Source organism: Heterodontus francisci, chromosome 27 (assembly GCF_036365525.1).
Source record: "Heterodontus francisci isolate sHetFra1 chromosome 27, sHetFra1.hap1, whole genome shotgun sequence".
In the NCBI taxonomy this organism is placed as follows: Eukaryota; Metazoa; Chordata; class Chondrichthyes; order Heterodontiformes; family Heterodontidae; genus Heterodontus; species Heterodontus francisci.
Genome location: NC_090397.1, coordinates 57,412,835 through 57,429,593, shown reverse-complemented (window position 1 = coordinate 57,429,593; position 16,759 = coordinate 57,412,835). Strand labels below are relative to the sequence as shown.

The 16,759-nt window shown below is 42.0% G+C and overlaps 1 protein-coding gene across 2 annotated transcripts in view; it reads left to right on the top strand.

The window, feature by feature from the left end:
• Positions 1 to 15,038, top strand: part of LOC137384852 (carboxypeptidase A1-like) — a 31,466-nt gene extending 16,428 nt beyond the window's left edge. For both annotated transcript variants that reach the window (XM_068059438.1, XM_068059437.1), the window contains exons 8-12: positions 627 to 737; positions 3,573 to 3,663; positions 6,636 to 6,835; positions 8,424 to 8,508; positions 13,199 to 15,038. In XM_068059438.1, coding sequence (XP_067915539.1) covers positions 627 to 737; positions 3,573 to 3,663; positions 6,636 to 6,835; positions 8,424 to 8,508; positions 13,199 to 13,386 — 675 coding nt within the window. In that variant the 3' untranslated portion in view covers positions 13,387 to 15,038. The remainder of the gene's footprint in view (positions 1 to 626; positions 738 to 3,572; positions 3,664 to 6,635; positions 6,836 to 8,423; positions 8,509 to 13,198) is intronic.
• Positions 15,039 to 16,759: the final 1,721 nt, after the last annotated feature.

Below are 16,759 nucleotides of genomic sequence, written 5' to 3'. Positions count from 1 at the left end.
GACAAAAAGTTTCATGGTGCAAGGCCAAAGCAGGTGACAAGAAACAACAGAGATGTCTAAAAGAAGTGTGAATGGTGAAATAGCAACCATCTGAATGCAAAGTAAAAAGGAATTAAGAAAGAAGCAAGAGAAAAAGTTGAACCAGCATGAAACAAAATGGAGGCAGAGATTATGATCTAAACTTGTTGAACTCAATGTTGAGTTCAGAAGGCTGTAAAGTGTCCAGCCGAAATATGAGGCATTGTTCCTCGAGCTTGCATTGAGCTTCATTGAAACACTGCAGCAGGACAAGGACAGAAAGGTCAGAATGGAAATAAAGTGGAAAATTATCCAATTCCTTGGGTTTCCCACCTGGTGAGTTAGGTTAAAATGACCCACAAATCACTAGCAAATTTACCAGATCACTCTGTTGCATTCTTTAAGGATTAACCCACCCCAATTACTCTGATAAATATGGGGACCTGGTGGATATTTTCCCTTGTGACCCACAGTAAGATCTGACCTGTAGACAACAGCAGAAGGGCAGAATAAGCATAATTTTACAAGTGGGGCAAACTGCATAAAGTTGTGAGAAACAATCTGCCAGCTGATTCTGAATTCTATTCTTCCTCTTTTTGCTTTGTTAGATCACTACTGACTATGGGAATGATCCCTCCATTACATCATTGCTGAATAAAATGGACATCTTCATGGGGGTTATGATGAACCCGGATGGTTATGTTTACAGTCGCACCATGGTGTGTATTCAGGGTTTCAGATCTTTTTGGTGCTGTTTCAGTCTGTTTCTACCATAATCTTTGCTTTCTGCTCCCTCCCTCATAACAACAACTTGCATTTATATAGCCCTTTTTAACACATGTAAAATCCCGAGGCATTGCACAGGAGCAATTATCAAACAAAATTTAACACCGAGCCACATAAGGAGGTATTAGGACAGGTGATCAAAAGCTTGGTCAAAGAGGAGATTTAAAGGAGCGTCTTAAAAGAGGAGAAAGTGGTGATAAGGTTTAGATTCTAGAGCTTGGGGCCAAGGCAACTGAAAGCATGGCCGCCAATGGTGAAATGATGAAAATTGGTGATGCATAAGAGACCAGAATTGAAGGAGCACAGGGGTCTCGGAGGGTTATGTGCTGAAAGAGGTTATAAAAATAGAGAGGAGCAAGACCATAGCCTGTTGGTGCTGACGTTTTGCAATCTCAAGAGGGCTACAGATGGGATCGTTTACAGTCAGCAGTCTGGGGGAAGATAGGTGTTTCTTCATTAGCAAAAGGATTAAGAGAGAAAGAGTCAGTTTTGAGGTCTGTCAGCTTAATAGAATGCCTAAGAGGGAGGGAGATATTGAACAAGAAGCAAAAGCATTGGGGAAGGACAGAGGCTGAACTTAAGGTGCAGTCAAACAGCTAAGACTTTTTGTGGAGGCTTGTGAAGTTATTTGGAGTAATTTAGGGTAGGAGCATGAAGCCTAACAGATTGGTCTCTGTGGATGGAGCAGAGGAGCCTGAGGACAAGAGTAATTCAGGGTCAGAAGATCAGAGGGTGGGGGCTCAGGTCTGTAGTTGAAAAAGACTCCCCAAATAGAATGCGACAATGCAATGAAAGACAAGGGGGTGGGGGGGAGGGGACTTTGTCTGGACAGTTTTATCAAACAGGCAATAGCCAATTATCAGCCCATTTTGATGTCATTGACAAGAAAAATAAGACAGAGTGTTACATAGAGTGTCAAATTATCTGGCGATACATTATCACCTTCTTCGTGCAACCACCCAAGACGAATTTCAGAAATCAATTTGTCGTGACACAGGGAGCTGGGCGATGTTGGGGTGATGGGGGTGCTGGGTCTTATGCGAGACCAGAGAAACTGCACAGAGCATTGAATTTACTGGGGTGTTTGGAGAGCAACGAGGAGAGAATTGGAGAAATCAGCCCTCAGATGATGTGATCATGGATCAGTATTGTCAGGCTAGGCAATGTTAGAGATGAGAATGAAAGCAATTTTGGTGATGGATTTAAAAGATCAGCTGATGGTTGAACAGAACAGAGTACTGAACGGCACTAGACAGCAGGTAGTTAGGAAGTTTAAATATTATCTAGAAATAAGACGGTATGACTTTTAAATGGGGGCTGAATTACATCTGTGCATCATGATCCAATTACACTCCTGCCCTCGAACCGCACTTCTCTGGGTCTTTGGCTCCCATGTGCAATCTAACAGGAGATGGACTAGTAAAAACAGAAAATGCTTGAAATACACAGCCGAAGCATCAGCATCTGTAAAATATTGATTCTTCTTAACAAAATAATTATGCACGTTAACTCCTTGGTAAGTGAATATTTTTTCCAGTCCAGTTTGCCAGTTTTTCTCTGTATTGCCGTCCCCTTCGGTGTATGACAGGTTGCATGGGTTCTGTTATTACAAGCATCTGCCTGACTGCAGAGTTACATATAAAGCTACTTAAGTGTTTATGGTTCTTTCATATAATGAGGGCTCCCTGGAAATCTTTACTCACCCACCCAAGATACAGTAACATGATACAGCCTGTAATATTCTGGACAGGAAGTTAAAATGGGAGAGCCCATAATCAAACTTTCTTACTGAGCAAAGGGAAGCATGGAAGTAAGATTGGGGAAGAGAAAGAGAGGGAATCTAATTGATTCAGCACACTGTGTATTGGTGCCTGTGGAGATCAGGTTTCTTATTTCATCAAACTGAAGTGAGTTCATACTTAGTATTACTTAGTAAAAAAAATATACATTTATAAAATAAAGTGACTATGGCATTCATTCTCAGGAAGTGACGGACTGACCTGGATCTTGAGCTCATGTCTCCGCCTGTTTGGGAACTAGCCACAGAATGCAACACCACTTCGGCTAGTATGAGAGGGAGAGACAATGTCCAGGGCAGTCAGCGAGGCTCACAGTGCACTTGTGAGTGTATACATCTTGTAAAGGCTGGGGCTCTTTTCTCCAGCAAAGAGAAGGCTGAGGGGTGAGCTAATAGAGGTCTGTAAAATGATGAAGGGGTTTCATAAGATAAATGTGAAAAAGATGTTACTACTTGTGGGGGAGTCCAAAACTAGGGGTCATAAATGTAAGATAATCATTAATAAATCCAATAAGGAATTCAAGAGAAACTTCTTTACCAAGAGAGTGATTAGAATGTAGAACTTGGTACTACTGGGAGTATTTGAGGCAAATATTATGGATGCATTTAAAGGGAAACTAGATAAACACATGAGGGAGAAAAGAATAGAAGGATATGCTATTAGGGTTAGATGATGTAGGGTGGGAGGAGGCTTGTGTGGAGCATAAACACCGGCATAGACCTGTTGGACTGAATGGCCTGTTTCTGTGCTCTTACTTTGATGTAAAATGACAATTGAATGGTTTCAGTGGAGACTTTTCAACAGAACCAGAGTTCTTTGACCTTTCATCAGAACAGGAGTTCATTGACCCATATTGTTTTTCTTTCCAAATGCCGATGAAACATCTTGTGCATTTCCTGTAATAGTAAATGTAGAATGTCTGTAGTTTCTAATAGTAAATGAACTAATTCTGACACCCTGTAATCCCAGAACCGCATGTGGCGTAAAACCATGTCCAAGATACCTGGATCTCGATGCTTTGGAGTTGATGCAAACAGGAATTTTGATGCCAACTTTGGAGGTGGGATACTGTTTCTGATATTGTTTTGCAATATTGGTCAGCATACTATTACATGATCTTGTGCTGAAAGCGTTGATCAAAATTATCTGCACTTACCATATAATATAGAACTTGTATATTAAAACAGGTTAGTGTGTTATGATCACCAACGATTGAATTGAAAGGAAGAACTGTCTCCATTGGCAGAATGGACTCCTCATGTAACACACAGACTGGATTATGTCATGGGAACACAATGCCAGGAAATCCTGACTGTCTGCTGTCCAGTTGTTTTCTCTCACTGTGGATAAATGTCCTGCCCATTGCCTTAATGAGTTAGTGCCATGCTTGGTGTGAAACTGGGAGAATCCCAGGCTTAGGCCCAATCTGTGCTTAATTAATTAATCTGCATCAGGACAGTGTGGGCAGTCCAATTAGTCTTAGTGTTCCTAGGATCAAGAGGATAAAATAACGAGTTAGAGTTCTGGCCTTTGACTGCTGTTCATGACTGGCCTTTGGTGAATCTACGGAGTGAGTGATGGCAGAGTATTCGACAATGGAAGGCGTCACAGCTCAGGGTTATCTGTGACGTATTTGATGGGGAGCAGTCTCACCCTCACTCACACCTGAAGGATGGCCACGAAGGGAAGGGACTGGAGGCTGGAACAGCAACAGAAACTGATTCCAACAGGAGTCATCTTTTTCAGGAGAGGAAGGGGAGAAACCTGGAGGAACAGTGGTTTGTGTTTGGGTTCGGGTTAGGGTCAAGGTCAGGGTTTGAGTTAAGGTTAGGATTTGTGTTTGGGTGAGGATTTTCAGATCGGATTATGATTCGGGCTAAATTGGGGGGTTGTGTGCATGAGGGTGGGTGTCCCCTCTTGTGTTCATATTCTCATTTATCATTTTTTTTTGTTTCACTGGTGCCTGTGACTTTTGTTTGGCTCACACTTTTCGTCCTGTTTTACTTGTCATTATCCTATTCTTTATAGTTTTCCCTACCCCTGGCTGGGTTTTGGGTTAGGGCTTGGGTTCAGGTTAGGGTTAACATCAAACCATTGTTTGATCCCCTGTAAATGCTGCCCCAGATTTTGGACACCCCTCTAAACATTGGGGAAGTCTATAAATCCTACTTTAAATATTGATCCAGTCTCTGAAACTCAGAATCATAGAATTATTGCAGCACAGAAGGAGGCCATTTGGCCCGTTGGGTCTGCACTGGCTCTCCAAAAGAGCAGTTTACCTAGTGCCACTCCCACACCTTCTACCCGTTGCCCTGCACATTCTTCCTTTTCAGATAACAATCCAATTCCCCCTTGAATGTCTCAATCGAAGCTACCTCCACCACACTCTCTGCCAGTGCATTCCAGATCCCAACCACTCGCTGCGTGAAAAAGTTTTTCCTCATGTCCTTATTGCTTCTGCTGTCAATTACCTTAATTCTGTGCTCTCTTGTTCTCAATCCCTCCACCAATATTTAGAGTTTTTCCCTATCTACCCTGTCCAGACCTCTCATGATTTTGAATACCTCTATCAAATCTCTCAACCTTCTCTTCTCCAAAGAAAACAGTGAAAACCTCTCCAATCTATCCACATAACTGAAGTTCCTCATCCCTGGAACCATTCTCGTGAATCTTTTCTGTACTCTCTCCAATGTCTTCACGTCTTTCCTAAAGTGTGGCACCCAGAACTGGACACAATACTCCAGTTAAGACCAAACCAGTGTTCTATACAAGTTTAACATAACTTCCTTGCTTTTGTACTCTATGCCCCTATTAATAAAGCCCAGGATACTGTATGGTCTATTAACTGCTCTCTATTAACTGCTCTCACAACCTGTCCTGCCACCTTCAATGATTTATGCACATATACACCCAAGTCCCTCTTCTTCTGCAACCCCTTTAAAATTGAACCCTTTATTTTTCCTGCATTCTTCCTGCCAAAATGAATCACTTCACACTTCCCTGCATTGAACTTCGTCTGCCACTTGTCCACCCATTCCACCAAACTGTCTATGTACTTTCGAAGTTCTACACTATCCTCCTCACAGCTCACAATGTTTCCAAGTTTGGTATCATCTGCAAATTTTGACATTGTGCCCTGTACACCAAGGTCTAGGTCATTAAATCAGGAACAGCAAGAGTCCTAACACCACCCCTGGGGAACTCCACCATAAACCTTCCTCCAGTCTGAAAAACATCCATTAACCACTACGCTCTGTTTCCTGTCACTCAGCTAATTTTGTATCCATGTAGCTACTGCCCCTTTTATTCCATCAGCTATAATGTTGCTCACAATCTGTTGTGCGACACTTTATCAAATGCTTTTTGGAAGTCCATGTACACCACGTCAACAGCATTGCCCTGATCAACCTTCTCTGTTACCTCATCGAAAAGCTCCAGCAATTTAGTTAAATATGATTTTCCCTTCACAAATCCATGCTGGCTTTCCCTAATTAACCCACATTTTCCCGAGTGACTATTAATTTTGTCCTGAAATATCATTTCTAGAAGCTTCCCCAGCTTAAACTGACTAGCTTGTAGTTGCTGGGGTATCTTTACACCCATTTTTGAACAAGGGTGTTAGATTTGTAATTCTGCAGTCCTCTGGCATCACCCCTGAATCTAAGGAAGACTGGAAAATTATGGCCAGTGCCTTTGCAATTTCCACTCTCACTTCCCTCAGTATCCTCGGATGCATCTCATCTTTAAGCACAGCTAGCCTATCCAATACCTCCTCATCAATTTTAAACCCTCCTCTTTCACCATGACCTGGGCGGCATCTTCTTCCTTGGTAAAGACAGATGCAAAGTATTCATTTCATACCTTAACTTATGAAAATAATTCCACTACCACTGCCTGAATCTGCAGAGGTTTGTGTGTAACCTGATCAGAGTTTGTATGGGATCGGGTAACTATTGCAGTCTTAGATGTTATGTGAATGGACTGGTAAATGACTTGGTGCAAGGCTAATAAAGGCTGTTTTCGATTTGGCAGGCAATGGCAGTAGCAAAGTTCCTTGCTCGGAAAGTTATTGTGGCCCTCATGTGAATTCAGAACCTGAGGTGCAAGCCATTGTCAATTTCATTAGGAAGCATGGCAGTTTCATGGTTTTCATCACACTCCATAGCTACTTCCAGCGCTTGCTGTATCCTTATGGATATACCCACGTGCCTCCAGAAAATGTCAAAGAATTGGTATGATACATTTTTTACTATATTTAAAGGAAATGTTTTTAACTCCTGTTGTCCTTTATAAGGGTTGGTAAGTGTGTATGGAAAATGGGTTGCTCTACCAAACAATTAGTGGCCATAATTCGCCATAGGTTGGGGGACTTTCCTGGTGGGAGTAGGCGAACAAAGCACCAATCAGAGGCCATGCACATCCCAGACTGCTCTCATATCCCTGGTTACGGAGTGAAAATGGCAGATGACCCTGGTGTTGCATGAAGCAAACTCATCAATGCCATTTTTTTTCCCTTTGGAAATATATTGGGGCAGAGTTTGTCTTTGCCTCTTGGGTGTTAACCATTGTCTGGGCAGAGCGCAGGAAAGGAAGATCTGCGGGGGAAGAAAGATCTGGGAGGGAAATGAAGATCAGGTGGGAAGGAAGTTCCAGACAGGAAGGAAGTTCCAAACAGGAAGGAAGATCTGTGGTTTGGAATGTCCGGCGTTCTTTAGAGCTCTGGAGTTTGGAATTTTCAGGGGAAGGAACTTCTGGGGTGAAGAAAGATCTGGGGGAAAGAAGGATTGAGGAGTAAGAGTACTTCAGGATGAAGGAAGATCGGTGGGGGAAGGAAGATCAGGGAGGGAGGAAGATCGAGGGGAAGAGAGATCGGGCAGGAAATAAGATCTGGGGGGAAGGAAGATCCAGTGGGTTCTGTAAAATAATCCCCCTGAGATTTTCCTCCCAGCCCTCCACCTATGTCATTATGTTCAGCTTAAGCCTGGTGCTTACTGTTGGTTGGTTAGATGGATTAGCGAACTGTCTTTCAACAACCACACCCCGCCCGCACACCGCCCCCCCCCCCCCCCACCCTCATGAACTGGGCTTCAAAGTGAGCCAAGACCAGAGAGATAGAACCCTCCTCTTGCTGCTGACTTTATGGTTCCTTTGCGAATTGAGCTTGGGTAATCTCAACATCACTCCTAGTGGGTATGAGACTGCAGGATAACACTGTCAGTGTTACATAGTCAGTCTCAGCGAAAAGGTACAGGAATCCAGAACAAGGGGGCATAACCTTAAAATTGAGCTGGGCCATTCAGGTGTGTGTACATAAAAAGTACTGAAAATCTGGAACTCTCTCCCTCAAAAATCTGTTGAGACTGGGGGTCAACTGGAAATTTTAAACCTGGGCTTGATAGATTTTTGTTAGGCATGGCACAATAGTGACCAGATAATCTGTTTTAGCAATGTTGTTTGCGGGACAAATATTATGCAGGACACTGGCAGAACTCCCCTACTTTTGTAGAATCTTTTACTTTCACCTAAGAGAATAGATGGGGCCTCAGTTTAACACCTTATCTGATAAGCAGGACCTCCAACAGTGTAGTACTCTCCCAGTACTGCACTAAACCATCAGACCAGATTGTGAGCCAAGTCCCTGGAGTGGAATTTAAGCCCATGAACTTCTGTTTCCAAGGTTAGAGTGTTACCATTGACCCACAGCTGATAATGATAGTTGACTAACTTGGGTAGATGTTGTTCTGAACCCTAGGTTCATTCTGAAACCAAATGTCCATGTTACTGAGTCCTGATGATTTCTGTGACCTCTCTCTGGTACAGGACACACTAGCCAGTGAGGCTACTGAAGCTCTGACCTCCCTGTATGGCACTCGTTATACATATGGAAGCATCATACAAATTATTAGTAAGTAACGTACTTCGAACAGCGGTGGATTGCATTGTAATCAAACATTTGGAAAGTTCTGCTGCAATTTTAATGTGTGCAGCTTTGTGTGTGGGTAATGAAGACACAACCAGCAAGTTACAGATACAAGGGGACATGATCCAGCTCTGTAAAGAGGGAGGGGTATTAAACCAAGTTTTGAAATGGGGAGGTGAACAAGTGGGAAGGGATGAGAATGTTGTAGCTCTTGTTTTCATTATCTCTTTATTCATTATTTATGACCTACTAACAAGTTGCGGGGTACACATGCTTTTCAAATGGGTGATTTGGCACAAAGCTTTGGTTAGTGAAAATGTAGCCGGTCAAGCCGCAGATATAACTTATAATTCTTTAACACTTCCCAAGTGGCCAATGAGTCCATTAGTCGGTACTAAATGGCAGAAAGTTTATTAGTCCAGCTTTCAAGAGACATACTTTGTAAAATGTCGATAATTAAAAATTGAGGAAGTTTCAAATTACCCAGGAGTCACAGCTCAAGTGGAGCCAGAAAAAGAATGTTGACTATTCCTCACTGATGGACAGGTCCTGCATCTTTCAACACACAAGAAAAAATATGCAACATATCGGCATCCAATGAAAGCAGGGGTGGCAGTTGCATTGTGTAGAGGTCACGTGCAAAGGCTCAGTTTGGGGGGAGAGGCCTACATTTTACTCAATAATGATACTAAATACTACCGAATTAAAGCAGTGTCACATCCACTCAGGTGAAGATGTGCGAGCGCAATGGGTAATACAAAAACAAGTTGGCAAAATAATCAGCGGTTGACTGTTGCCACTGTGTAGGTGCGCTATGACTGACCAGCTCGAGCCCCCATGCAATTAGACAGGTTGCAAATATTATCAGAAATGGTGTGACATAAACTGCATTATAAGCCAGCACTTTAATACGGGATCGCCATAGACGTACACGCAGTTTTCACTGTGGTAAAAAGAACTTGCATTTATATAGAGCCTTTAACAACCTCAGGATATCCCAAAGCACCTCACGGCCAATGTAATTCTTTTGAAGTGTAGTCACTGTTGTAATATGGGAAACACGGCAGTCAATTTGCACTCAGCAAGCTCTCTCAAACAGCAGGATGTTGGTGGGTGGGAGGCACTGAGGGTGGGACGATGGACCAGCTGGCCTTTTACTGTCCATCATTTTTGTATTTTTTTTAATGTCCATAAACATTTGCTAAACCCTATTTCAAAAAATGTCAATGAATTAACATCCTCTGTAGTTAACGTGAAGTATTTTTATTCCTGCCCTCACTAACCTCCCAGTGCCCCAACGCTTCAAATTTAAAATTTTCAACCTCATGTTTAAGTATCTCCATGGCCTCACCCCTCCCTATCTCCATAACCATCTTCCAGCCCTCCAACACCCTCCCCCTGCCCAAACTCTGCATTACACTAACTTGGACCTTTTGTGCATCCCCTCTATCTTTGCCCCAACACAGATACCTCTTGCTGTGGGATTCCCTCTCTAAATACTTCCACCTCAGGCCCTTTAAGACTTTTCTTAGAACCACCTTGTTGACCAGGCTTTTGACCATCCATCCAAACATCTTCTTTGGCTCAAATCCATTTTTTTGATTAAATGTATGTGAAGCACCTTGGGACACTTTCCTCTGTTAAAGTGGTCCTATGAATCCAAGTGGGTGACTGAAATGGAGAGAATATATTTAAAACATCGGTGCTGTTATTCACTCAGTGAAGCCAACCTGATTTGCATCTCCTTGTCTCCTTTTTGGTCCTTTCAGCCAGTCATTTTCACCTAGTTTTCCTACTCTAAACACTAAACAGGGGTGGCAGTTGCATTGTGTAGAGGTCACGTGCAAAGGCTCAGTATGGGGGGAGAGTCCTCCATTTTACTCAATAATGATACTAAATACTACCGAATTAAAGCAGTGTCACATCCACTCAAGTAAATGCTCACAAGGTCGGGGCCCCGAAAGCCTCCACATGCATACATGCCCTCTGCTGGTGGGATACTGCATGCACATGCACCATCTGTCACACAACTTTCTGCACTGAATATGGGCATTAGTTAAAGGATAAGTAAAATCCTCTCCTTGCACTTCTCCCATAGTTCTCGTTACCCACTTTCCTGCATCAACTACATTTAATTTAGAGAGTTATCACCTCATCTCACTGCTGTGCTGATGCATTAAAGCTTTCTCTTTAGCCTCACTCCACAGATCTGATCCCAAGTAAAATACTTTCTCTTCAATTTCCTCCCCTCCCATTAATTCTCTATGAGTTGACCCAGGCCTGCCCCTTTAAAAAAAAATGATGACTTTTTTTCAATTCTTACTTTTTATGAATTTTCTTGAACCCATTTGTAGAAAGGGCCAATCTCAAAACAGCACTAAACATGGATAAATGGTCCCTACAATATTGCATCCAACATTATGTCTAATTCTTCATTAAAACATTGGAAATCTGGGCCTGCTCAGTTCACAACATTCCATCCAGAGATCGGAGCACAAGCTCAGAAAATTTGCCCCAGTTTTGCGATCATCTGCAACCCTATAAAATATAAAATGGGGAAATAAAGACACTCATTTGAAGGGTGTGTTTGTTTTTCTCTAACTAGTGGCAGGAAAGTTACAAACATTTTTTAATCTGTATACTCTTCAAATGAAAATTAAGCTCTGAATGACCTCAGGCCATGCTTACTTACAGCAATCAGCCTTAAAGGGCCAGGTCATCTTGAATGCAGCTCTAACCTGTCAACATTACATTATTGTATAATGCCGCTTGCCTTTCAGCATCGCTGTGGACAGTACACTCCAAGCAGTGATGGAGCTGATTACTGCACATAGGGTGTTGAATCAGAGCAGGTGTGAACGTCATTGGCCAATGTTCTTATGTTATTTCAGCTCATTGAGCCCACCTCCATTTGTGTGTCTGGTGACAACATGTAATATAAAATCTCCCCATTCCCTAGATTATCCAATGGGTAAAGACACTGACTATAGAGGTCAGGTTCAATTCCTAATTGGGCTAAATTAGCTGATTTCAGCAATGGGGGCAGTTTGGTTGCTACAATTGGTCTCAGTGGACTTGTTCCTGATCCTATGATTATCCCTCCAAGTCCCTGTAATGGGTCATGCTGCCTTAAGAATCACCAACACATCTGGAATATTTCAAACCCACCCAGCTCAGGATTGCCAGAGAGGATCAACTCAATTCCAAACTCCCATCACAGACATATCACCTTGGCGCTAACCCAATGAGATCCCACTGACCTTTCTCTCAATGAATATAAATTTATGTTAAATACAGAAAGTGCTTCAGGGATAGAATGAGAGGGCAGATATTTGGGGCTGAGTCAATCAAAATAGAATGGTATTGTTGTGCTTAATGGACCTTTCTCTCATTCACTGTTTCTCCATTGACCAAGTGCAGTGTATTTCTTTCTGTAAGATAATTAAGTTGCAGAATCATCCTAGTCAATCAGCTATCAGCCCTTTCAGACTGGAGGGAAGTTTGCAGTGGTGTCCCCCAGGAGCTGATGGTGGGACCACTCCTCATTTTGAAATATATTAATGACACGAACTTGGGTATACAGGGCATAATTTTAAAGTCGGCACTTTATATGACACAAAACTCAGCAATGTATTAAACAGTGAGGAGGATAGTAACAGACTTCAGGAGAACATGGACAGACTGATGAAATGTGCAACCACATTGCAGATGAAATTTAACGCGACAAAGTGCGAAGTGATTCATTTTGGTAGGAAGAATCAGGACAGGCAATATAAACCTAGATGGTACAATTTTAAAGGGGTCAGGAACAGAGAGACCTGAGGTTGTATGTAAACAAGTCTCTGAAGGTGGCAGGCCAAGCTGAGAAGGCTTTTAAAAAAGTATATGGTATCCATGGCTTTTTAAGTAAAAGCATAGAGTATAAAAGAAAGGAAGTTATGCTAAACCTTTTCAAAACATTGGTTAGACCCATCTGGAATATTATAGCCAATTCTGGGTACCACATTTTAGGAAGGATTCAACAGGTTAAACAGGGTGCAGAGGGGCCTGACTAGAATGGTACCGGGTTAAATACTTCAGCTCAGTGGAGAGACTAGAGAACATGGGGGGGTTGTTTTCCTTAGAGCAGAGAAGGTTAAGGCGAGATTTGATAGGACTGTTCAAAATCATGAAGGGTTTGGATTAAATAAGGAGAAACAGAAGGGTTGGTAACCAAGGGTCACAGATTTAAGGTAATTGGCAAAGAACCAGGGGTGACATGAGAAAAAAATATTTATGCTGAGTTATAATCTGGAATACACTAGCTGAAAGGGGTGGTGGAAGCAGATACAATAGTAACTTTCAAAAGGGAAATGGATAAATATTTAAAGTGGAAAATTTTGCTGGGCTATAGGGAAAGAACAGGGGAGTGGGACTAATTGAATAGCTCTTTCAAAGAGGTAGCATCCAAATGTCCCCTTCTATGCTGTATCTTTCTATGATTCCATGATTATGAAACTATATGATCCATACAAGCAATGCCACAGGATACCTCCCAGTATTCAGTAAAAGTGCATGTCACAGAAAGATTTTAGCAGTTAGTTGAATAGTTCAATATTTTTATGTACCCATTCACTGATTGAATGTTTCAACTCTGCTTGGTTACCACATGTGCAACCTTTCTTCATATCTTTAGATGCGAGCAGTGGGAACAGCATCGATTGGAGCTATAACCAAGGTATTAAATACTCATATGCCTTTGAGTTGCGCGATGAAGGTCAATATGGCTTCATGCTTCCACGGAGTCAGATTGTTCCCACGGCTGAGGAGACCTGGTTGGCCATAAAGAAAATAATGGAGCACGCTTCTAATTACTTACGTTGATATGGTAGCTGAACATAAGGAGGGTGCTCAGTGCTGAACAGCTATGTAATTGCATTATTATTGTACATGCTTTCTTCTGTATGGCTGTATACATATAGAATGCCATACTGCTACATTCCTTAACACAACATGTAGTATATAGTATAAAAGAAGATTAACGTTCATTTTTGCATCTCTGCTTTTGAGGTTTTACCCTAATTCCATCTTATAAGGGCAAAGAATGTATTTAAAAGTGGATTTAAATTAGTAACAATATCAGCTTAAGGATCTACCTCAGTTGCAAGATGAAACGATTTAATCCAATTTAAGGGTTCATGGTAGCATAGAAATACATGTGCTCAGAGTTTAAGGGTTTGCTCCAAGACCAGTTGAAAGCTTTATTCCTGTTATGACCAGGTGAGTAAGGTGTCTAGGGGTCTTTTACTGTCTTCACCTGGTCTTATTGTAACAGGGTTTAATTTTAAACACACTGTGTTTGAGCTTTCCCTTGGTGAATCCTTGTTCACCGCTTTCCAATTATAAGGCAAAGAAATGATCACAACCAGGTTTTCTCAGGTTTAAAGAAGAAAAGTGAAATGTATTAAAACTTAAACTTAAACTCTAATTCAGTTCATGCCTACAGATACATGCCATGCCCATGCTAGCATGCACACGCGATACACACATGCAAATAGGGACAGAAAAGAGCAGAAGAAAAATAAAGTAGAGAGGTTTGAGGCAATATCAGAAGAGTTTCTTGTTTACCGTGCTTCGAGTTCACTGTAGTCCTTTTGTAAGTCGTCTTGCTTTTCATTGGGGCCCAGTATTCCTCTTAACCTTGTTCACTGTAGGAGACTTTTCCCTCTTGGAGTTCATGTGTCTTCAATGGGTCTTTAGTTCCGTGAGAAAGAGATGAGAGCAGACAAGAGAGAGGTCTTTTCAGTCCAGGAGCTTTCTCTTTCAAACACTCTGTGGCAAGTTCAAATTCAAACAGCCAGTTAGTCATATGACTAAACTGGTCTGACCAGGTCTTCTGTGTATTGGAGAAGCAGGGACTGGGTCCTTTATTCCAACACTGTCTGCCAGTATGCAAAAAAGATCTTTCCGGCGAGGGGTCTGGCAATTCCCTGTGATAGGCCCTCTCTTCTTCCCAACAACATCTTTATGTTTTTAATGATCATGTGGTGAAATAATGTGTGCCTCATTCTTGGCAGGTGGGGGCCTGCATGACAATTCCAAACTCATCATATGAGGGTCTACCTCAACCTCAGTTAAAGATTTAACCTCCAAATCCATTGTTTCTGAGTTTACTTCAATGTCTGTACAAGGGTTTATCCTAATATTAGGTTAACAGTCTCAGTTGAAGAGACAGATTCTAATCTCATGGCGTTTACCCCATATCAGTTTAAGGTTTTACCGCAAACTCATCATTTAATTGTTCATCCCAACCTGAGGGTATACACATTTATCCAAATCTCATTGTTTAATTCTTGACCCCACACTCATCACTTCTCACTTTTAGGATCTGATAACAATCTCATGGGTTCAAGGGTTCACATCAAACTCAATTTGAGAATGTATTACAATCGGACTTATTGTGCTTGAAACTTAATATACTGTATTCATCATAATGTTTAATAAAACTATTGCTAGTTGTTCATGAATAAGAGTATGACTTTGAATTAATACCTATCTGGTACGTGATTGTACAATCCATCCTCTTGTCAGGCTATTTGTGAGCTTTACCAGTTTACAGAAATTTACAGCACAGAATAAGACCATTTGGCCCATCATGCCTGTACTGACTCTTTAAAAGAGCAGTTGTGCTTAGTCCTACACCCTTTCTTTTTGTCCATAATCCTGTAAGTTCCTCCTCTTCAAGCACTTGTAATAAAAATCTATGTAATACTTGTCCAACTAAAATTGTTCAGGGAATCAGCTTCCACCACCTTTTCAGAAATAGAAAATGATGGAAATACTCAGTGGCTCAGGCAACTTCTGTTAAAACAGAAACAAGAGTTAAAATTTCAGGTCTATGACTTTTCAATAGAATTGGAAGATGATAGAGATGAGCATCTTTTTAAACAAGTACAGAGCCAGTGAAAAGGGAGCAAGAGAAGAACAAAAAGGAGAGATTTGTTATAGAGTGGAGGGCAGAAATGATTAAATGACAGAAGTAATGATGGTGCAAGACAAAAGGCAGTGATAATGAGTGAAGTATAGAAACAAATGATGGGTCCAGAGGAAGTGTAAATACTTACAGCAGAAAAGCAGGGAGTGAGAGAGAAGCATAGGAAATCTGTTAAGATCAATGGAAGAACTTCCTGATCTCCAAACAACCTTAACGTTCACCAGGAGGCAACAACGGTGTTGTTGTTGGAGGCAAACAGGGCTTTGGTTTAACATTCCACTCAAAGCTTGGAATGGAGCTTCAGTCCACAGCCTACAAATATGTGCGATATACAAAGCATTCTTTTGCAGACTCCAGGTCATATTACAGATTTCTATGGTCTATCAACATCTGATCTGCATTTATTCTACAGCAAACTAGAAAAATCTCCAAAGAACTTAATTGTTGATTCAATTTATCTAATTTAGCTGCCACAGCACAACAGCAGTTTGACTGGCCAAAACTCCACAAAGATGTGGTGGAGTACTGTAGGCGTTGCCACATGTGCCAGGTTGAGGGGAAGCCCCAACCTGCAGTGAGATCTGCACCCCTAACTCCTGTATCAGTGTTTGGAGGACCCTCCAGCAGAGGGCTGGTGAATTGTAAGGGAACCCTGCCGAGGACAAAAGGGGACAGACAGGGACAGGGCTGGCAAAAGGTTAGAGAGGAAAGGGGGAAAAAGGGACAAAGGGGACTTGTTATAGGAGGTCCAGGAGGATTCCCAAATGAAAACCCCTGCTGTCTGGTCAGCCAACCCCGAAATGTTTGAAAAATTAGACCCCACATCCTCCTATGTAAATGCAGACACCAGAAGCAACCCCCCCCCCCCCACCCCCACCCACCCCCACCACCGGGGTTGCGAACAGCATTTGCAGAAATCTGCAGAGACAAAGAAATTTACAGCACAGAAGGAGGCCATTCAGCCCATTGTGTCCACGCCGGCAGACAAGTAGCCAAACTTCCCAGTTTATGGTGACATGATAGTCACGAGTGCTTGTGAGTGCAAGGAGAATGCACTTTTATGCCATCTTACATGCCTCTTGAGGAGCATAGCAGCAAGAAAGGGGCAATTCGCTATATGTGCTGTCCCTGTGTGCTCATGTTTTAGAACAGGGTCTTCAATTGTTCTGCAGCATTGGCCAGGAGTTGCTGATTTCAAAAAGAAAGAAAGAATTGCATTTATATAGTGCTTTTCATAACCACTGGATGTCTCAATGTGCTTTA